The sequence below is a fragment of the Callithrix jacchus genome, chromosome 4, assembly GCF_049354715.1.
Source record: "Callithrix jacchus isolate 240 chromosome 4, calJac240_pri, whole genome shotgun sequence".
Classification (NCBI taxonomy): Eukaryota; Metazoa; Chordata; class Mammalia; order Primates; family Cebidae; genus Callithrix; species Callithrix jacchus.
This window is the reverse complement of record NC_133505.1, coordinates 159,077,270-159,100,163: the sequence shown is the minus strand read 5'-3', so window position 1 is coordinate 159,100,163 and position 22,894 is coordinate 159,077,270. Positions and strand designations below refer to the sequence as shown.

General features: G+C 38.7%; 1 protein-coding gene across 35 annotated transcripts in view; it reads left to right on the top strand.

The window, feature by feature from the left end:
• The window catches only part of SYNE1 (spectrin repeat containing nuclear envelope protein 1), a 518,696-nt gene that overhangs the window by 381,547 nt on the left and 114,255 nt on the right, over positions 1-22,894 (top strand). For all 35 annotated transcript variants that reach the window (XM_078370315.1, XM_035297742.3, XM_035297743.3 and 32 more), the window contains 9 exons: positions 2,544-2,675; positions 3,203-3,358; positions 3,883-4,092; positions 10,311-10,412; positions 14,884-15,003; positions 17,061-17,261; positions 19,902-20,075; positions 21,490-21,621; positions 22,114-22,310. In XM_078370315.1, the coding sequence (XP_078226441.1) occupies positions 2,544-2,675; positions 3,203-3,358; positions 3,883-4,092; positions 10,311-10,412; positions 14,884-15,003; positions 17,061-17,261; positions 19,902-20,075; positions 21,490-21,621; positions 22,114-22,310 (1,424 nt within the window). The remainder of the gene's footprint in view (positions 1-2,543; positions 2,676-3,202; positions 3,359-3,882; positions 4,093-10,310; positions 10,413-14,883; positions 15,004-17,060; positions 17,262-19,901; positions 20,076-21,489; positions 21,622-22,113; positions 22,311-22,894) is intronic.

Here is a 22,894-nt window from a genome sequence, read left to right as displayed (position 1 = left end):
ATTACAGGCATGCACCACCATACCCAGCTAATTTTGTATTTTTTCTGGAAGAGATGGGGTTTCTCCAGGTTGGTCAGGCTGTTCTTGAACTCCTGACCTCAGGTGATTTGCCCATCTTGGTGTCCCAAAGTGCTAGGATTATAGGCATGAGCACTGTGTCTGACCATACAGTAGCAGATTTTAAGGGGATGCTGGGTGGTGGATATCCCAGCTGCAATGGGAATGGGCTTGGCATATTTACAGGATCATGAGTAGTCAGGCTGAAAGGTGAGGAGGGATTTTGAAAAGTCAAAAGAAACTGATGGCTGGGTACAGTGGCTTATGCCTGTAATCCCAGCACTTTGGGAGGCTGAGGTGGATGGATCACCTGAGGTCAGGAGTTCGAGACCAGCCTGGCCAACATGGGAAAACCCTGTCTCTACTAAAAATACAAAAATTAGCTGGACATGGTACATGCCTGTAATCCCAGCTATTCAGGAGGCTGAGACAGGAGAATCACTTGAACCTGGGAGGCAGAGGTTGCAGTGAGCCAAGATCACTCCACTGCACTCTAGCCTGGACAACAGAGCAAGACTCTATCTCAAAAAAAAAAAAAGGAGATTGAGTTTGATTGGAAACATTGTTGCCCATTTGAATGCTAGACTATATCATTGCCCTTATTGGGGAGCCATATTTTTACCTAAAAGAGTTTAATGAAAGCAAAGAGATCATTCTAGGTCTGGTATTTAGGATGGATTATTTCACAATAGGTACTGCTAAAACCAAGAAGAATAATTGAGAGGAAAGCTGTGATAAGATATTTTTATGATTGCTAACAACTTTCTAATTTATTTAGTTGATTTAAGAAAAATTACTCTATTATTTTGAAAAACCACATGCATTAATTTTAATAATTCACATAATGCAGCCAAATACAAAGATGAAAAAGAACAATTGTAACAATTCCCATATTCTGTAAATCAATTTCATCTTTAAATTCATCAGTCCTCCTAGCCGATTGGCTTTTATCATATCTCTTTAATTCCTAAATTTTTTATTTTGATCCAGTTCTCAGGTATTAATTCCATTGTTAAGAAACTTTCTTAAGAAAACTCAGGTTCTGTCTTGTTTGGGAATATCAGCTAGTTGCCTCTATATCTGATGGAGATTTTTCTGTCATTCCTTTAGAATATGTATCTATATTGGTTTTCATCTTCTGGCATTGAATTAAGCTTTAGAAAAATCTAACATCAGTCTATTATTTTTCCCCTTATTATTATTTTTTTGTTCTTTGTATGGATACCAGAAGAATTATTTAGTTTCCTTTAAGTTTCAACAGCTTATTTAGGCTATGTCTGATGTTGACTGTTCTGCTATCATATTTTTCCTGTAACACAATGTGCTTTTCTTAATATTTAAGAATCAAGGTTTGCTTTTTTATTCATTTTAGAGAGTTTTTGATATGATTTTGATGTATTTTATGCTATATTTATTATATCTCTGCTTCAGGGACATCAATTATCCTTGTGTTAGATCATCTTCTTTCTATACCTATTGATTTCTTTTTGGTTGTACTGATCTTTGCTTTTTAAAATTTGCATTCACTTTTCATCTGATTATTGCAAGTTTTCTCTGTCAGTGACTCCATTTTTAGCAGTCTGTTCTCATTTTTTCTGTTTCTGATTTACTTATGCTTAATGTCATTTATTTCATAAACTTTGCAAGCTACCTTTTAATTTAATTTTCTTTTTTTATAATGTCACCTTTTTTTTTTGGAAACAGGGTCTTGCTCTGTTGCCCAGGCTGGAGTGCAATGGCGCAATCTCAATTTACTGCAATTTCTGGCCTCTGGGCTCAAGCGATTCTCATGCCTCAGTCACCTGAATTGCTGGGATTATAGGGATGTGCCACCACACCCAGCTAAGTTTTGTATTTTTAGTAGAGACAGGGTTTTGCTATGTTGGCCAGGCCAGTCTTGAACTCCTGGCCTAAAATCATCTGCCCACCTCAGCCTCCCAAAGTGCTGGAATTAAAGGCCTGAGCCATCATGGCTGGCCTGTTTTATTTTATCTTTAACTGACACATAATATTTGTACATATTTCTGGTGCACAGCATGATACTTTGATATATGTATACAACGTGTAATGATCAAATCAGGGTAATTAGCAGGCTCATCATCTCAAACATTTATCACTTTGTGGTGAGAACATTCAAAATCCTCTCTTCTAGCTATTTTGAAATATGAAATGCTATTGTTAAATATATTTGCCCTCCTGTGTAATAAAACATTTTTTTCTCCTCCTGTGTAATAAAACATTTTATAAAATAAAGAATCTTTTTTCCATTGCTTTAAAAAAAAAGAAATCCATCCATGAAAACATTGCCACTGATGCATCTGGCCACTGTGTTCAGTTGACATGGTATGCTGTAGAAGTTATATTTCTCTAGAAGAAATTTTGGCATGGACAGTTTTTCCAGCATCTATTTCAGTGTGCATTTCCAAATGAGAAAACTGGAACATCATGCATGTGCTCTTCAACAAGCTGTCCTTGTTTGTCTACAGCTCTATAGCAGGCCAAATCGACTCTTGTCTGGTGTGCCACTGTACAAAGGGGACGTGCCGACCCAAGATAAATCTGCAGTTACGTCTTTGCTGGATGGACTGAACCAAGCCTTTGAGGAGGTTTCATCCCAGGTAGGGCCGTGTTATCAGTGTGCTTGGCTTGGTTTGTAAGAATCTTGTTTTGTTTGTATTAATTTACCTGGCCTCTGTGAGACTGTTCCATCCACCCCTGAGCATGAATTGAGACCCAACACTAGTGATGAGTGTGGAAACAAAGAGCCACTAGACCCTGGAGTCCCATCCTGTTTCTTTTCCTTTTTTTTTTTTTTTTTTCTCCAGGCAGAGTTTTGCTCTGTCAACCAGGCTGGTGTGCAGTGGCACAACTGTCCTCCTCCTGGGCGGTTCAGCCTCCCAAGAAGCTGGAACTACAGGCACATGCCACCACACCTGGCTAATTTTTATATGTTTTAGTAGAGATGGGGTTTCACCATACTGGCCAGGTTGGTCTTGAACTCTTGACTCAAGTGATCTGCCTGCCTTGGCTTCCCAAAGTACTCAGGTTACAGGTGTGAGCCACCATGCTCGGCCCCATCCTGATATTTTTTCTGGATTCTCAAAACACTGTAATTGATTATTTGTCCCTGTTGTGTGTTTCCCAGAGTGGAGGGACAAAGAGGCAGAGTATACACTTGGAGCAGAAGTTGTATGATGGGGTCTCAGCTACCTCTACTTGGTTGGATGATGTTGAAGAACGTTTATTTGTTGCCACAGCACTTTTGCCAGAAGAAACAGAAACTTGTCTCTTCAACCAAGAGGTAAGTTTGTAGTTCCTGCCTGTGCGTGTATAATGTTACAAAGCACTTGACATTTTGATAGGATAATTAATTTTATGCATAAAGTCAGACATAAATCAATTCTAATAATGTAGAACATAATTGCTTAAATGCAGAAACATCTCAGTGATATTTATATTTTGCATTTTCATTATTTGTTTTGTGTATGTAAAAGGGAGAAACGGGAAACTCTTTGTAGAAATACTGTTATGTATCACAGATCCTCCAAATATGAAACACATGCTTTAAAAAAGTACCAAATTCCTAAATAGCACTTTCCAGTGCTCATTATGATTAGTGAATGAGGTAAAGTCTCTGAGAGAAATTGCTTCAAGAGCAACTTGCCTGAAATGTATAGAAGTATTTGAAAGAGGTTCAAGTTGTCTTAGGTCTAATTATTACTAAGCAGTCAGAGAGATTTAGTTGACTCTCTATGAGAAAATAACTTGCTTTGCATATCGATTCATATATATAAACACTGAAAAATGCTCTTTTATTACCTCTAGATTCTTGCCAAAGATATTAAGGAAATGTCTGAAGAAATGGATAAGAACAAGCACTTGTTTTCCCAAGCTTTTCCTGAGAATGGTGATAATCGCGATGTTATTGAAGATACATTGGGTTGTCTCTTGGGCAGGTTATCCTTGCTAGACTCAGTAGTGAATCAGCGATGTCATCAGATGAAAGAAAGACTTCAGCAAATACTAAATTTCCAAGTAAGTAAGACATTATCAAAGACACTTGACCATTCTCTAGGTATTCAATAGTAGTCGGTCACGAATCTGTGTTACAAACCTGGTTGTCGTTTTTTAAATGCATCGTGAAGAACAAGAGCATTGTAGAAAATGAAGAAGGTTGTATTAAAGAATTAGAAACTAAAGATTTTATGCTCCTAGAAATGGAATGTTGAGAAAACCACCCACTTCAAACTAAGGACTGAATAGAATTATAAATTCAATCAATAAAAGTCAAATTTATGGCTCATTATAATTATAATTTTTAGTTGGTAATGCTGGAGTTTAAACACATTGCTGAAGAATATGCAGAAAATGGCCAGGTGCGGTGGGTTCACACCTGTGATCCCCACATTTTGGGAGGCCAAGCCAGGTGGATCATTTGAAGTAAGGAGTTTGAGACCAACCTGGACATGGTGAAACCCTGTCTCTACTAAAAAAAAAAAAAAAAAAAAAAAAAAAAAAAAAAAAATTAGCCGGCTATGGTGGCGCAGGCCTACAAGTCCAGCTACTCGGAGACTGAGGCAGGAGGGTCACTTGAACCCAGGAGGCAGAGGTTTCAGTGAGCCAGGATTGCACCACTGCACTCCTGGGTGACAGAGTAAGACTCTTATCTCAAAAAAAGAAAAAAAAGGATATGCAGAAAATGTTGGAATATAGAAAGGGCCATAGACTCTAGTACCTAAGAGTCTTTGGAAGTGGCTGTGGTCTAACTACTTCTACCTGTGTTAAAATGTACTGCATTACTTTCCAATCCTAACTCATCAGATTTAGTGCCTTTTAACCCCATATTAGAATTTTTTTTTTTGAGTTGTAGGCTCACTCTGTAGCCCAGGCTAGAGTGCAGTGGCGTGATCTCGGCTCATCGCAACCTCCGCCTCCTGGGTTCAAGCAATTCTCCTGCCTCAGCCTCCAGAGTAGCAGGGATTACAAGTGCCCATTACTGCACCCGGCTAATTTTTTGTATTTTTAGTAGAAATGGGGTTTCACAGTGTTGGCCAGGCTGGTCTTGAATTCCCAACTGCAGGTAATCTGCTGACCTCAGCCTCCCAAAGTGGCAGGATTACAGGCGTGAGCCGCTGCACCTGGCCCCCATATTAGAATTCCTATTGCATGAATTCTTAGGAATTCTTAGGAAACTTTTCCTATGACTAGAACAAATGCAAAAGCTGCTGATAAACTTTTAGTCCTGATTTTTCATTCCTAATAAAAAACACCTTTTCCGAATGCTTAAGTATTAATTGAATGTAATCGAATGTTATTTTTAAACAACATGGAAGATTTATAAAATTGAGACATGTCATTAGGGCCAAGAGTTTGATGTAGATTTTTTATTTGAAAAAAAAATCCTATAAAGTGTCAAATAAATGTAGCATTAGCCAAGAAACATGGAATTTTCTAGACATTCATTTAGAGGCACAAATTTCCACTCCCTTCTGGCAGTCTACATTCTTAAAGGCACAGAGTAAAACTCACAAACATTTGAATTTCATTTTTTTATTCACAAAATATTTTCTAATATTTTTTGCAACATCCTGCAAACATTGTTCTAATATTAATTTTCTAAAATCAGAGCAGTAAAAATTGGAAATGTAGTCCCTGAAGCTAACAATTTGGGCTCGAATTCTGGCTTTGTCACTTATTGCTGTGTCACTTAGCAGCTTGACTTCCCTGAACCTTGGTATCCTCAACTATCAAATCATACTCATATTAATTGCCTCATAGACTGTGGTGAGGATGAAGTGAGTTAAGATGTGTTTAAAATACTCTGAACAGTGCCTGCTACATAGTAAGCACTCAGCAAGTTTTATTACTGTTATTGCTATTCACAGTAGTAGTATAAGAGATATAGGATCAAAAACCAAGAGAAAGATTAAATTACTTCAGTGTTACTCAACCATTAAAAACTAGAGGCAGGATTTTACTCAAAGAATATTTTTTGTATTTTACCATATTAGGGCGATCGCAGGAGAGATGGAGAATATGGGCCTTCATCAGAGTCTTTTTTTCCAAAACAGTCTTTTTTTTTTTTTTGAGACAGAGTCTAGCTCTGTCACCAGGATGGAGTGCAGTGGCGTGAGATCTTGGCTCACTACAACCTCCACCTCCTCTGTTCAGCAATTCTCCTGCCTCAGCCTCCCGAGTAGTTGAGACTACAGGCACATGCCACCATGCCCAGCTAGTTTTTCTTTCTTTTCTTTTCTTTTTTTTTTTTTTCTTCTATTTTGGTAGAGACAAGGTTTCACTGTATTGACCAGGATGCTCTCGATCTCCTGACTTCAAGTGATCCGCCCACCTCAGCCTCCCAAAGTGCTGGGATTACAGGTGTGAACCACCGTGCCCAGCTCAGTCTCTTAACTTTTATCCAATATCCTTTGCCAGTTAACGGTGCTACCAGCAACCCAGTCTTGTCCGTGAGTCAGTGGCACAGTTAGTTACTGCCCCTCAGATGCTCAAGTCAGAATCCCCAAATTCCTCAGCAGTCCCTCTTGCTCTCATTTTTTGTGAATTGCATTCAGTGTCTTTAGTACTTCCATACTTTTAAATTTTGTTAGTAATTATCACCAGGCACAGTAAAATGCGAATTAGGCATGAATGCTCTGGAACTTATTTTGTTTTAAGGATCTAAGAGAAGAACATGGAATCATGGAATTCGCTTTAAATCACGTTCTCTATTTTTCTTCTGCCAACAAGTTTCTATGATTTGGTGGCCAGCTCACGAATCGAAAGACATTTCAAAGTATTCGTATTCCAGTTTAATTGAGAGAAAGTTTCCAATGTTAACATAATTAAAGGTCAAGTCACAAAGCTTTATTTTATTTTATTTTTTCACTTTGCACCAAACACCTGGTATGCTGTCACTGCTCAGCAGTTACTGGAAGGGCATGCCTTCATTCTGAATTTAATCTTTGAGGATTAGCTTTTGCCAGACTGCTAACATTATTCTATACCAAAAAGACTAGTTGGAAGGATGCATAGATGTTATGTAGATGTATGTTACATATATGAAATCACAAGAAAGACAATTATGAATCACTCCATATTCTTAAAAATTTTACCCATGGATGTAACCTCAAATAAATTCCCCAAATATATGATTATGTATTTCAAATTATTTTAAAAACTGGGAAATGAATGAAAGAATTCTTTTTTTTTTTTTTTTATTTGAGATGGAGTCTCCCCAGCTTCCCAGTTTCCAGTGATTCTCCTGCCTCAGCCTCCTAAGTAGCTGGGACTACAGGCATGTGCTACCACGCCTGGCTAATTTTTGGTATTTTTTTTTTTTTTGTAGAGACAGGGTTTCACCATATTGGCCAGGCTGGTCTTGAACTCATGACCTTGTGATCCACCCCCCCGCCCCGACTTCCCAAAATGGTAGGATTACAGGCGTGAGCCACCGCACCTGGCCTGAAAGAATTCTTTAATGAATGAGTGAGGCAACACAACTGATTTTATTTATTTTATTATTTATTTGTTTGTTTGAGAGGTTTGCTCTTCTTGTCCAGGCTGGAGTGCAATGGGGCAATCTCAGCCTCCACCTTCCAAAGTGCTGGGACTATAGGCATGAGCCACTGTGCCTGGACACAACTGATTTTAAAGCTTGAAACTTTCTACAAATCTGCTTCTCAATGACTAGAATCCTGCCCCTTTTTGCCCTGCCAATAATTCCAGAGACTGTAAGAAAAAAAAATGATATATTTTATGTTTGTAATATAGAGATATCACAAGTGTAATAATACAAAAATAGTTACACTATTAGTATTTTTATTTTTAAGAAAATATCAATATCCATGTGATTTACTGGCACCTCATAAAGTTTTTATTTAATAATTTTTAAATCAGTCATATTCTTTGCTTTACTGTCTTCTTGACTAGTCTCTCCCAATAATTAGTCTGACTTCCAGAAATGTGAACTCTGTGTTTTCCTGTTACCCTGAGTAGAACATAGTTAAGAGAGAAAATATACTATTGAAAACATAAAAATGGGACAGGAGCTCATGCCTATAATCCCAGCACTTTAGGAGGCCGAGGTGGGCGGATTGCCTGAGCTCAGGAGTTTGCGACCAGCTGGGCAGCACAGTGAAACCCAAGTCTCTACTAAAATGCAGAAAATTAGCCACACATGGTGGTGTGTGCCTGTAGTCCTAGCTACTTGGGAGGGTGAGGCAGAAGAATTGCTTGAACCTGGGAGGTGTTCATTTAGATTAACTGGACTAATGTCCTTATTCATACATATGTAGATGATGCAGGCTTCTGTTCAGATGAATGCACAACATCTTTTTCTAGGCTTAAAATCAGGTAAATATGTCTGGGTGTGGTGGTTCATGCCTGTAATCCTGGCACTTTGGGAGACCGAGGCAGGTGGATCACCTGAGGTCAGGAGTTCAAGACCAGCCTGGCCAACATGGTGAAACCCCATCTCTACTAAAAATACAAAAATAAATAAAAATTAGCGGGGCATGGTAGTCAGCGCCTATAATCTTAACTACTCAGGAGGCTGAGGCACTAGAATCACTTGAACGCTGGAGACGGAAGTTGTAATGAGCCGAGATCACGCCATTGCACTCCAGCCTGGGCAAAAAGAGCAAAACTCTCTCTCTCTCTCTCTCCTTCTCTCTCTCTCTCTCTCTCTCTCACACACACGCACACACACACACACACACACAAAAAAAAAAAAAAAAAAAAAAAACATCAAAAACAGATAAATATGTGATAGCTTTAATGGCCCGTATGACCTTACCCTGAACACAGTTGAATGATACAGGCCTAATAACTCATATGTAAAACTATGGTTTCTAGTATTTTTCCAGGGCTGTTATCATCATTTCATATTTCATATTTAGGCCATGAGGCTTGCAGATTGATTTGAGATTTGTTTAGTGGCAACTATTCTGGTTCTCATGTTAAGCACTGTATTTTCAATTTTCTATTTTTTACTGTATAATGCACCCGTTATTTTGCGTTTTAGCTCTGCATTTGCATGATAAAGCCTTCATGTGTCCTATAAGGACATCTATAAGATGTTTTTCTTCCTTGGTACGATTATCCTTCTCCTTATTAGACAGTCAGAATGCTTGCAGGTTGCACGATCAGCCCCTGGTGAAGATGTCATGAGTTGAGCTTTAACCTCTGATGAATATATATTTGCTGACTATTACGAAATGGAACTTATTTGTTGATATTTCAGAGAAAATTTAAATATTTTGGTACTTTTTTTTTGAGACAGGGTCACTCTGTTACCCAAACTGGTGTGTAGTGGCACGACCATAGCTAACTGCAACCTTAAACTCCTGGACTCAGGGGATCCTTCCGCTTCAGCTTCCTGAATAGATAGGACTGCAGGCATGCCACTGTGTATACCTTTTTTAAAAAAATCTTTTTGTGGATACCAGGTGCACTTTGTTGCCCAGGCTGGTCTTGAACTCCTGGCCTCAAGTGATCTGCATCAGACACCCGAAATTCTGATATTACAGAGATGAACCACTGCACCTGGCCAATTCTTTTTTACAATTTAAATATTCTTCTAATTTATTATTCCCCCAAAATTCTAATAGTTATCTCCTTTTTGTACAAATCTAACTCAATATAAATATATTTGGACATTTATATGAGTAATATTTTTGAACAAAATACCTACCAAAATATTTCTGTGTTGTCTCTTCACATGTTTTTGATCATCATGAATGATAATTATTTTTTAAATTTCTGAACGGCTTTTTTAGAGCTTGTGCAAATTCTCTGAAGACGGAAGAAGCAGCTGAGGGAGGGAGGAGAGAAGAGAGAGCAAAATGGAAATCGTAGGCTTCTTAAGAATCATATTCTTTCCATACCAGGATAATGCCTATAGGTTATTTCTCTAGATAAGAGCCATTAACATGATATTCCTGTGCAATGTTTGAATGTGCTGATTTATTTCAGATGTAATGAGATTAGGGTGACAAGTATTGCTTTTTACATGTACGCTTCAACTTCATTTGTACTATGTAGGAAATACTTTGGGTAACAAATTCTTCAGGAGTCAGTTCTAGCACATAAGTAATTGTTACCAGTTCCTTTTACTTTCTCATAGCACAGTATCGTTTCTTCTGTAAATTAAACTTTTATGACTCTATACTATTTCTAAGAATCTGTGCTATGTTTACAAGTATTTGGGATTCCCTGTTACTCATTTTGAGTCTTCCTGTTGCCTTCCTCTTTAGAATGATCTGAAAGTGCTGTTTACATCACTGGCTGACAACAAATACATCATTCTGCAGAAGCTGGCAAATGTGTTTGAACAGCCCGTGGCAGAACAAATAGAGGTATTTACAGATGCCTTTTTCTAGAAGAGCAAATGCATGGAGGTGATGTGACTTACTATGAAATTTTAAATATTCTATGAAAGATTAATGGCTCACAGTAGCACTTTTGTTTGTAGTATTTTTGTTTTCGAGTACTGGGTTTGAATAATATACCAGGTGACATTGACTCTGTCACTTACATCTGCAGAAAACTAGGAAATGTGAGCTGGGAAAAGGTATCCATGACAGATGCTGACCTGAGGGAGTTTGCCACCCAACAATGAGATTAGACATGAACCTCAATGACATAGGGCAGAAAGTCACACTGTCCTGGGGGAGGTACTGATAAAGCACTGTGGATACTCAGACCCTTCTGGCCTCCAGCAGGGATAGGATTAGGGAAGCTTTGTAGAGGGAAATTTGAACTGAACTTGAGAGTTTGGACACATAATGACAGGAAAGAAAGGTATGAAGGTAAAGAGGACAGCAAGAACAAAGGCATACATTTTTAGAGAGTTCTGAGCACTTAGGGGAGAAACACAAGTAATCCTATTTTAGCTGAATGTAGGGTAAATGAAAATGATTGAGGAGAAACAAGATTGGGTGTATACATTTCAGGCAGTTTGTGGGGCCTATTATATACAGAGGCTTTGGACTTTATAAACTAGTAGTCTATACACTTTATTGATTACATGCCTCATTTGCTTAAAAAATAACATGCAGCATAGATGTATGTATATTTATTTATAAATTATAAGCAATTTATTTATTATAAACCACAATTAAATTCAGCAACATTCATTTTCAATTTTTGTTTGTGTACATGCTACAACAAAAACGGAAAATGAATGTGGTTGAATATAAATGAAAGATGTAGTGATTCATCCTGGTAGATTGTGTACACTTTGGGTGTTTAGACTCAGCTGGGAGACCCCAGCCATGGAAAGTTGTAGGAGATGTTTGCAGGTAAAATGAATCACAGTTCTAGATCCTGCTTCTGGATCGTTTACATGACAGTGCATGGGTTAGGCAACAGGAGATCCGTCATACGGCTTCATATAACTACACTGAAGAGAAAGAATGACCCAAACTGGCCTGATGGCATGAAAATGGGGAGGAGAGAAGAAATGGGAGGGATATTAGAGTATCTCCTGTGTCATAAGCTATGTAATTATGAAAAGTAAGTATTTTAATAGAATTTTCTGATTTAATTTTAGTAGACTTCCCACAAATCTATGGATAGACTATAGAGAATCATCTGACATACTGTGTGTGTGTGTGTGTGTGTGTGTGTGTGTGTGTGTCTGTTAAAAAACACCTCCCAAAATAGTTTGCAAAATTATATGTGTGTGCTTTTCTTTTCATTTAATTATTTAAAAAATATATGTGTATGTATATATTTGTAATATGGAGATGGGGGTCTCACTTTGTTGCCTGGGCTGGTCTTGAACTCCTAGGCTTAAGCAGTTCTCCCACCTCAGCCTCCCAAAGTGTTGGTATTACAGGTGTGAGCCACTGCATCCAACTGTGCATTTTTCTTGACCATAATTTCATCTACTCTTTAAAGAGATTTCTCATTCCCCCCCCCACCATATTACAAATCATTTTTTTCCTGTCGTATCTTCCACATGAAGGTAACTTTTTTTCCCCCTTGGCTTATAATGTATGTGTGATTCCAAAAAAGACTGTAGAAACTAGTGATGTCTTGCCTTAAATTTCTAATATGACTTATAAGATACGTGACTTTTTTTTTACTAATTTACAAGTAACATTTTTACTTATATTTACTAATTTACAAATAACAGTTTTTACTAATTTTTGACCTATATAACTAACTGTCACAGATAAAGAAATAATTAGATTTTTTCTTTGAATAAATGGAAAGCAGCTAATTAACGTGCTAATTCCATGCCTACCCAACTTGGATTAAAAAGGCAATAACAGCAAAGTGTACAGGGGAAGACACACCTCACTCAATATAGTCATCTCTTGATTCATGCTGTTCCAATGCAGAGCAGTTCTCTTGCCTCATAAGCTCGGTGCACAGTTGTCTTCTTGGATCTCCCTTCACCACCATCATGAGGTCCTGTGTTGGATCTTCTCTTTTCTGAGTCCCAAGTCTTTCTCTTTACTGCACGACTTCCTTGTTTGGTTAGTGCACGTCCTTTCTGAGAAAGGGTGCATGATAAATGTATTTTTCCAGATGTGTGTCTGAAAATGTTCATATACCATGCTCTCACTTTATTGATGGCTTTGCTCTTTTTATGTTATTTGTTGGATATGAATTGTTTCGGAGTTTCAAAGCTCTTTCTCCATTGTTTTCTAGCTCCCAGTGTTGTCTTGAGGAATCTAAAAACATTCTAATTCCCAAAGGTCCCCAGTGCCCTGAAATTTCACAATCACATGCCTTGGGCAGGATCTATTTTTATCCCCTGGACTAGGAGCTCAAAGGGCTCTTCTGATTTGGCAGCTCTCATCTTTCTGTTCTGGAAACTTTTCAATGATTTATTTAATACGTTTCTTTCCTCCATTTTACCTTCTTCTTTTCTGGAGGACTCCTTCTTGTCGGATGTTGCATTCTCTGGTCCAATCCTTGAATTCTCTTCCCAAGAGACCGTTCTCTCTTTGTCTTTTTGCTCTACTTTCTGAGAAACTTCCTCGATTTCAACTCCAGACTCTCATGCTGAGTTTTGCATCTCTGCTCTCATGTATTTGCTGTCCCAGAGCTCATTTTGGTTCTCTGAATGATCTTTTTAATAGTATTTTTGATTTTTTAAATGACTACATTATCATGTATACATTTTCTGGGTATTTAAGGAAGTTCTATTTTTCCTGTATAATCTGTTTTCCTCCAGCTTGCTTTTATTTGTTTGCTTCTGTTAGTCCCCATCTCTCATGTCATCAAAAGGCATATTGAAATCCTTTGTTGTTTGTTTAGATTTAGGATAGAGAACTGCACAGATGAAGGGGAACTCTGTGTGTGGATAGAACATGACAATTTCAGGACTTACTGCAGGATGGTCTCTATGGACCATTTGTTTGTTTAAGAAATCTTCTGTCAAATTATTAGGCCTGTCTTATTGGTGGTTTCAGATATTTTTCCTTCTCCTGTCTGGAGACTAAAGCTCTGGCTGTGGCACTTCTTGCCCCAGGGAGAGAAAACTCGGGGGGCCCCACATTCAGGATTCAGGGAGCATCCAGTTATTTCCTCCCTTGTTTTCAGTCAGCACTCAAACTCACAGCTATGTCCAGTGCCCCTTCATCTGTTTTGCCCTCTCCAGAAAACAAACTTTCATTCTTTTACCTAGGAAGGAAAAGGGAGTATAGGCTAGGAAGGGACATCTATGGGTTAACTGTCCTAAAGCAACTCTTCACTCACCCTCCATACTTAGCACCCAAGGTCACTTCACCCAGCGGTCCATAGATTTCTGTTGCCCTGAATTGGGTGGTGGAGATCCAGTGCTGGTTTAGGATTCAGCTTCCTCATGTTTCCTAAGTCAATTATCATGTATCCTTTTGAATTCTAGCTCCCAACGCTGACATTGTTTTCTTTTCTGTTTCCTTGTCCTTTTAGATTTATGGGGGGAAATATGCCAAAAAACAAGCAAACAGAATATTCATTCTGGCTGTAGGGGGTTTTCAAGAAAGAGAACATTGGATACATATGTTTCATCTGCCATCTGGAGTCTTGTTTTTGTCATCCTTCAGGGACAACCTCTGTTGCCATTTTTCCAAACGCCTGCTTAGACTGCTCCAGGATTCGAGGTCTGGTATCTCCCTTCTCTGATCTCCACTAATGGGGATGAGTTGCATTATCGAGCTTAGTACTTACTTATATTCAGCTTTGCTTTGTTTTCTGTTTACTTTGGCTTCCTAACCAGAACCTCAGCTCCTTGAAGGACCGGATGAGATCTCATTCTGCTTCTACAGACCTCACACTGGGAAGACAAGGCTTAGCAATAGCAGCCACTTGAATACTTGTTGACTGATTGATTTTCCACTTCACAACAAGGAGCACAGATTCCTTGACCATGCTGTAGCATATTTTTTGTTGCCTCACTAAATCTCTCTTCAAAGATGCTCACAACTATGTTTCAAGGACAGCAGAACATGGTCCCCTAGATCTCAGGCAAATGTTTTTTTTTTTAAATACATCCTAAATCATGCTCTTTTTTCCTAGGTGTTTCTTTTCAAAAACTCCCTTTTTTGTTTAAGCAAGACAGCCATTTCTCAGCCCTCTACCCTGAGTTTCTCCTGCCTCATTATCTGTAAGATAACTGCTCTATACTATAAAAAGGGGCCCTTCTCTCTTTTCTATATAGCCTCTAACCATGGCTTTTGGTTTGTTTGTTTTATTGAGATGATTCCTCTTGTATATATTGAGAACGTTTTATGTGGAGAGGAGGAACACAGGATGAGACACGATAACCACAATCTTCCGTGGGGAAACTGTTCATAGGCATTTTAATAAAATGTCTTGAATCTTACATAGGCAATACAACAGGCTGAAGATGGACTCAAAGAATTGGATGCAGGAATCATTGAATTAAAGAGACGTGGTGACAAGTTACAGATCGAGCAGCCGTCCATGCAAGAACTCTCCAAGCTCCAGGTGCAGACTTCAACCAGTAGTGTTCACCTGCAGGGGTACATCAAACTTGAAGCTGAGAAAAAAATCACTTTCTCTGTTTTTCCTGACTTTCCGAATACAACTCATGCCATTTAGTTCCTAACCTTTCTGCCCAGTAACTCTTAGAACATTTTCTGAAGCTTAGCATATTTACTGCAATGAAATGAGTTGTTTTTATGCTTCCAAGAGTCATATTTTTTCTGACAGTTACTTTATTATTATTCTCACGGTTAAACATTGCAGTATAGTTTAGTTGTAGCATATTACTTTCTACTATAGAAAATATAATGATTATCAATCCTACCTAGAAAAATTTTAAAATATTTTCAAATATTATTTTAAAAGCAAATAATCAAGGTAATACTTTTTAGAAAGTGTTTTTTTCCTAAGGCAAAAACTATAGTGTATCGTCCATACATGTTTGAATGGAATAGATACATTATTTCAGTCCTAGAACAACAACAAAAATTAAACTAGAAGGTAGTTGAAATCTAAACAGACTTCTTGTCATCCTTCAGGAATAGAGAATAACACTTTGGGTTAATCTCCTTTCCTAGATCTGACGTTTAGGCAAGTATCTGATATTGGGGTAGGAGGAAGATACTCAGATATTAGCCCAGCAAAATTTAGCATCAGTTAGGCAATGCAGTTACGTTCAATCAAGAAGAAATTGCGTATAATTGTGTACAGTCACACAGACACATGAGTTAGATTTTCTCTGTCTGCAGAACGATTGAGAATTAGTAACCTCAGTCCGTTACAGGGATGTGAGTTCTTTCTTTGAGAAAATAAAATAGACCTTATAAAGAGAACATTTTTATTTTAACTGTATCTCTCCTTTGTCTAACATTTCATGATGTCATAAGCCCACCACCTCCACTTTGTACTTTTTTAGACAGTTTTCCGACAGCACTTAAGCATCAGGTGTAGAGTCAAATGTCATAGCCGTAAATAGGCATTAAAACTGAACTTTTCCAGATTGAAGCATTTTGGCCTGCTAAACCTTAATGCGATACATTAATCAGGTCCATATGCCTCAAATAAATTTTGTGTTTGGTGTGTCATCATCTCCTAAAATGCCTTTCCAGTTTAAATAGTTATTTACTCCACCACATTTGGCAAAAATATTGCCTTCTTCAGTTTGAAACTCTTCCTGCTCACATTAAACTCCCCTGTTTCTCTAGCTCTTTGTTTGAGGGATAGTCCCAAATATGATTGTTATTTAGCAGGAAAATGTTAAGGATACTATATTCAATTGCTCTAAAATTATATGAATATTGAGAACTCTAGAAAAATGGGAATTACATTTTCTATGGCATGTCCCTCAGCCACACGGACAGTTTTTCAACAGTTTTACCCCACATCTCATCACAAACCATTGATACCCCGAGAAAACAGTTGTCCAATCTACCTCATATGTCATTTCTAGGAAACACTTTTGCGTGTCCTTTTAAATCTTAAAATATTAAGCTTATTTTTTATAGACACGTATTTATTTTCTTTCATATTTTAACTTGGTAAATTTTTATTTTGTGATCAATCTAAATTGCATTTCAGTATGTGACATGAGACAAGACTCTACTTTTCTTCAGAGTTGATTTGTTTCCACATTATTTATTGAATATTTATTTTGTCCTTTCACCCATTGACTTCGTAAGTAAATTTTTATGAATTCAGTTTTTTTCAGTTTCTCCATTGTGCCTCATTGTCAGATAAAAGTAAAATGAAATTTAAAACAAAAAGATAAGCATACCAGATAAGATTAATGAAAGAACTAGAACCACCAAGTATCAAGACACTGTGAACAAATATATCCTAGGCATGAGAATAAAGGTCCAGAGGTTATTTTTTTGTGAGACGTGTTTTCAAAGTAAGGCTCATAGGAAAGACAAGCAGACAGCCTGCAGGCAGAACATTTCCATAAGGTGCATCCCTGAAGGTGTTTTCTCGGTTGGCTGTTGGGCCTGGTACGTTGATATTCTTTTCTAAAGTTGCCAGAATTTGAATTGAGAGTGAGTCTTGTGGTCTCTGCTTCTTAGGACATGTATGATGAACTGATGATGACCATTGGCTCCCGGCGGAGTGGTCTGAACCAGAACCTTACACTCAAGAGTCAGTATGAGAGGGCCCTCCAAGATCTGGCTGACCTGCTAGAAACTGGTCAGGAGAAGATGGCAGGAGACCAGAAAATCATTGTGTCTTCCAAAGAGGAAATCCAACAACTACTTGACAAACATAAGGTACAAAACAAAAGAGAGAGAGAGAGAAAAAAAAATGTAGTTAGAAAGCATTCTCTCAAAGCCTGATACATATTTAGTAAAACCTAATATTCTCAGTCTTTTATGAGTTCTTATTTGTATAAGTTATTCTTTAAAATGGTCAAAAAGTGTATATGTAAGCCCACTGGCTTTCAGTAGCATGAAGAAATTATAGAGGATATGTTTCTATAATTTTGTAAATTAAAAAAAAAATAACTTACCTGTAATTTTACTTATCAGTCCCTTACTAGTATTATTAGCCGGGCTTTCTCCCTAGATGAGCTGAAGTCAAAGGAAAACTCAGAGCCTCTCTTCAAAGGAGCCCACTTTCATTCTTCACTCCCACTTTCCCTGGGTTTCCTTTTTGCCCATTTGTCCACCTGGTCCTAGATGCTCTCTCTACCCTCCCTTGTCCTGGTCAAGGACTCCTTGCTCTCCCCTAGAAATGCACAGCTGTCTGATCAGCTCCAGGGTTGGGTTGGTGTCTTTTACATGCATCGTTTAGATCCTCTGACCCTTCACATATGCTCCTCTGGTTGCTGTAGACCTCAGACTTTCTCCCTGGGAACAGCAAGGCCATTTACTATGTAATCAAAGTTAGGAGGCCTGAAATCATTCCATCATTGTATGCCACAGCCAAGTTCAGGTTGGACACTACTCCATAGTAAAAGAATGCCTACTTCACACACACACACACACACACACACGCGTGCGTGTGTGTACACACAGCCTTTTAGACTATGGGAATTTCCTGTAGGGATACTAAAAAAATCCCACTGGGTTATAGAAGTTTAAATCTTCTACCACTGTGTACCTCTCTGGTGGCTTGTAAAGGTGGATTCGTTTTTCTCTTTTTCGAATTGTTCTTCCTATTTTTTCCCAGACGTTTTTGTCCAAAGCTTTATGATTTATTAAAGCCTTATCATTTGACTTTGAAAACATTGCTTTAAAGTTCACAGCTGGTGTTTCTCAAATTGTTGACCATGGCAATAAAAGATTATTCTGAGTTATTCCAGAGGGGAAACTAGGATCAATGAGTATAAATAACAGGGAAATAAACCTCAATAGAAAAAGAACTCAAAAAGGAGTAAGCTGCCATTGAGCAGACAGCCCTTCTGGCTATGAGAAGTCCAGCCAAGGCTTTCAGGGGAGATGGGCTTGTAAAAGGAATCTCAGCTTTCATTGCATGCTGAGCTAGATGAACTTCAAAGTCTCTTCCAACTTTAGGACTCTGTGATTTGATCATTGTTGGTTTAAAATAATAACTGTAGCTTCTACTTACCAGCGCATTTTCTGAGAGAGAGTTCTGCAGTGTTGATGAGAAGTACAGATGAAGCCACAGGTTCAAACCCAAGCTCTGCCATGACCAGCTATGTGATGCTAGGCAACGTGCATAGAGTGGGGGGTCTCAGTGTTCTCATCTGTAAAACTGGAAGCAAAATTCCCTATCTCATACAGGTAGGAGAGTTGTTATGAGAATGAGATTAGTCAGGTAGAGTATTTATGGAGTGCCTAGTAAACAGAAAGCACGCAATTAATGTTAACTGTTACTATCAGTTTTCAGTTCTTCCATTCTGTCGTGGTACTGGGAACCAGAAATGGGATAAACTCCATCTCCTTCCTCCAGGGTCTACTATACATGAACAGTAACATTTCAAAAACATTTGTAGGATGGCACAAGGCCTATAGTTCTGTTATGTTTAGATATAATACAAGGAAAACAAACAAATCTTTAATATCAGTCAGTGCCTATAAAGCTGTGGTTGACAACATGGAATGAGCACAACAAACATTCTAGAAGCTCAGAAAGTAGAGCTTAAGGCCAGCCATGGAGCAAGGAAAGTCATTCAAAGTGTCAAGTGAGAACATCTTGAGAACAGAGTAGAAGCAGAGGCCAAAGGAGGGGAAGGGGAGCTAGTGTGTCCAAAACACACAGAGGTAGATGGAGGTGAGAGGCCGTGCCAGGAGAGTAAGGAAGGGAGATTGCACATGGATGAGGTATTACGAGGGCAGAGGAGTTTTCTCTGTAGCTGGCACACGTGAAGATCTTTGTTTTGGGAGCACTGTGTGTGCAGCATAGCCGGGTATAGAATGCACTTGAGTGGAGAGGCTGGAGAGGCCGATTAGGAGACTAGAGCTCCCTTCTCTGTAGACAGTGACAAGTGCCTGGACTGGGGAGGCCAGTGGGAGTAAGAGGGTATTGCTCATACATTAATTGAGTTCTGTCAGCTTTCATGTTTAAAGCAATGTTTTGTTTTGATTTGTTTTTGAGATGGAGTCTTGCTCTGTCACCCAGGCAGAAGTGCAGTGGCATGATCTCAGCTCACTGCAACCTCTGCCTCCCAAGTTCAAGTGATTCTTGTGCCTCAGCCTCCTGAGTAGCTGAGATTACAGGTGCCCGCCACCATGCCCAGCTAATTTTTGTATTTTTAGTAGAGATGGATTCCACCCCGTTGGCCAGGCTGGTCTCAAGCTCTTGGCCTCAGATGATCTGCTCACTTCAGCCTCCCCAGGTGCTGGGATTATAGGCGTGAGCCACTGCACCCGGGGCACGAAACCAATTTTGATTCTAACATAGTATGTGAATGAGTTTCTGACTTCTTTCTCCCTGAAAAATTGCAGGAATACTTTCAGGGCCTGGAATCTCATATGATCTTGACTGAAACACTCTTCAGAAAGATAATCAGCTTTGCAGTCCAAAAGGAAACCCAATTCCATACAGAGCTGATGGCTCAGGCTTCTGCTGTACTGAAACGGGCTCACAAGAGGGGTGTGGAGCTGGAGTACATTCTAGAGGTGAGACCATTGATGTCATATCTTCTGTGCTGCACATTTCCTCTTGCAACATGGACCTTCAGTGCAAGACGTATCGATCCATGCGGTTTGCCTCATATAACTTCAGAACTAGCTGTGCCCTCAGGCTCAGGACTGCACTTTTCCTACGGCTCCTGTGTTGCTTGTTCCCCGTGTTTCATTCTTCCACAGTGGAAGAACTCTATTATACTGTAAAGCTTATTGCTTGTTTTTGGTTTGTTGTTTATTATTGCCTGGGTTTTTGTCTGTTTTATTTACTCCTAGATCCCTAGGCATTCAAAGTACCTGGCAGCAGGTATTTGGTAAGTGTATTTAAAAAGCATGGGTTTCTACTATTGCGCCTTGTTGCCACTTCAACTGCACAGTAAATGGAGCATACTCACGCTGAGAAACTGCTGACTCATGGTGTAAATTATTGGAAAAGACTTCCACTGATTGTTTTTAAAAAGTTTTTCTAGTTTAAAATAAAATAAAAGTCTGAACTTAGGAATAAGTGATTTGGTATTTTTCTTTCATAGAATATATAGACTATATATACATATTTATAAATATCTGTTTCTTTTGCAAATCTAATGTGTTTTGTTTACTTGTGTTAATTTTTACTGTGGTAAAGAATAAAACCATGCCTACCTGGGCTAGATGTGGTGGCTCATGCCTGTAATCCTAGCACTTTGGGAGGCTGAAGCAGGAGGATCTCTTGATGCCAGGAGCTAGAGACCAGCCTGGACAACATAGTGAGACCCCTATTCCTACAAAACTTTTTATTTATTTTTTATTTTCAAATTGTACGTTAGGTTCTGGGATACATGTACAGGTCATGCAGGATTGTTGCATAGGTACATACGTGGCAATGTTGTTTGCTGCAAATTTTTTTTTTAATTAGCCTGATGTGATAGCATGCACCTGTGGTGCTACTTGGGAGGATGAGGCAGGAGGATCCCTTGGGCCCAGGAGTTCAAGTCTGTAGTCATCCACTACAGTATAGTTGTGCCACTGTACTCCAGCCTGGGCAACAGAGTGAGAGCACATCTTAAAAAAAAAAGTGCATACCAGATACCAGGTACACTGCATACATTATTCCATTTAATCCTCATAATGGAGAAGATAGCTATTATTGTCCCCATTTTAATATATGGAAAAGAGGTACAGAGTTTAGTAACTTACAGTCGTAAAAAGGCTAGTGGCAGATGCCAGAGCCCATTCACAGTGCTTTAAAGGGTCACCATCTGATTACTTGCTTCAAAGCCATATTTGCTTCCCGGGGCAAGCCCCAACACAAACATCTTGGACATAACTTAAAGGAGAATCCGTCAAGCACAGATTCTGCACACAAGGAAGAATGTCTTTCCCTAATGAGGGATTTTTTTTAGCTCACAGACTAATGTTGTGTTTCTAGACGTGGTCTCATCTGGATGAGGACCAGCAGGAGCTCAGCAGACAGCTGGAGGTGGTGGAAAGCAGCATCCCAAGCGTGGGTCTGGTGGAGGAGAATGAGGACAGGCTTATTGACCGTATAACACTCTACCAGGTTAGTGTTACAAGCCACCACATTGCCTTTAGAAACTTACTAATAGTTTTAACAGAATGTAAACAAACTTGCAATCAGTTATTAGTACTCCTACTTTTCTTTCAAGTTATTGACATTAAGAGCAGATAGTGTTTCTGTTGTAGTAGAACATTATTAAAAGTCTTTCTTTTTAATGAGAGCTCTTTTTGAAAATTCAGCCTCCACCAAGCGTTTTCTGTAGTTTATGCTGATGTCACACTATTCTCAAAATAATGACAATTGGCAGTTTTAAATCCACCTAACATCACTACCAAAAAAAAATAACACAAGGAGACCATCTATACTTAAATGTAGATGAAACATCTTAAACTTTTCAATATTACTTGAGTGAGTATAGTTTAAGTTTGAATAACAACAGGTAATGAGAACATTGTAGGTACCAGAGAAATTATAATTCTTAAAAACAAAAATTGCATATCCAAACTTTTAACTCCATAATTTCAATCATTTTAGCATTTAAAATCTAGCCTTAATGAATACCAGCCCAAATTATATCAAGTATTAGATGATGGGAAACGACTTCTGATATCCATCACCTGCTCAGATCTAGAAAGCCAACTAAATCAACTTGGAGAGCACTGGCTAAGTAACACCAACAAGGTGTCTAAGGAACTTCACAGATTGGAAACAATATTGAAACACTGGACCAGGTAACACATGACTGTTTTGTATATTTTTAGATAAGTGCTGCATTGCATTAAGGCTAGTGAGGGTGGGGGATGATGGCTCAAACTGAAATCTCATCACTTGGGGAGGCCAATGCAGGAGGAAGGATTGCTTGAGGCTCATTCACCCTGGGCAACACAGTAAGACCCCAATCTCTATAAAAAAATTTTTTAAAGTACTAGGTATGGTGGCACATGCCTGTGGTCTCTGCCATTGAAGAGGCTGAAGCAGGAGGATTGCTTCAGCCTGGGAGGTCAAGGCTGCAGTGAGCCATGATCATGATATTGTATTCCAGCCTAGTGGATAGAACAAGACCCTGTCTCAAAAATAAGTAAATAAATAAGGCAAGTACATATTAACTTGAAAATGATATGACTCCTCTAGGAACTTACTATATAGTTTGGAAAATAAAGATAAACAGAAAGTCCCCACCTTGGATTCTTGTATAATCATATAAACATATAATTAAAAGTGAGCAGGGAGGCAGGTGTATAAGGCACCTTACTTTGAGTTTCACCCTCCCTTGCCTAATGACTGTATCTGAGAGCTCGCAGTAAAGCCTGAGAGG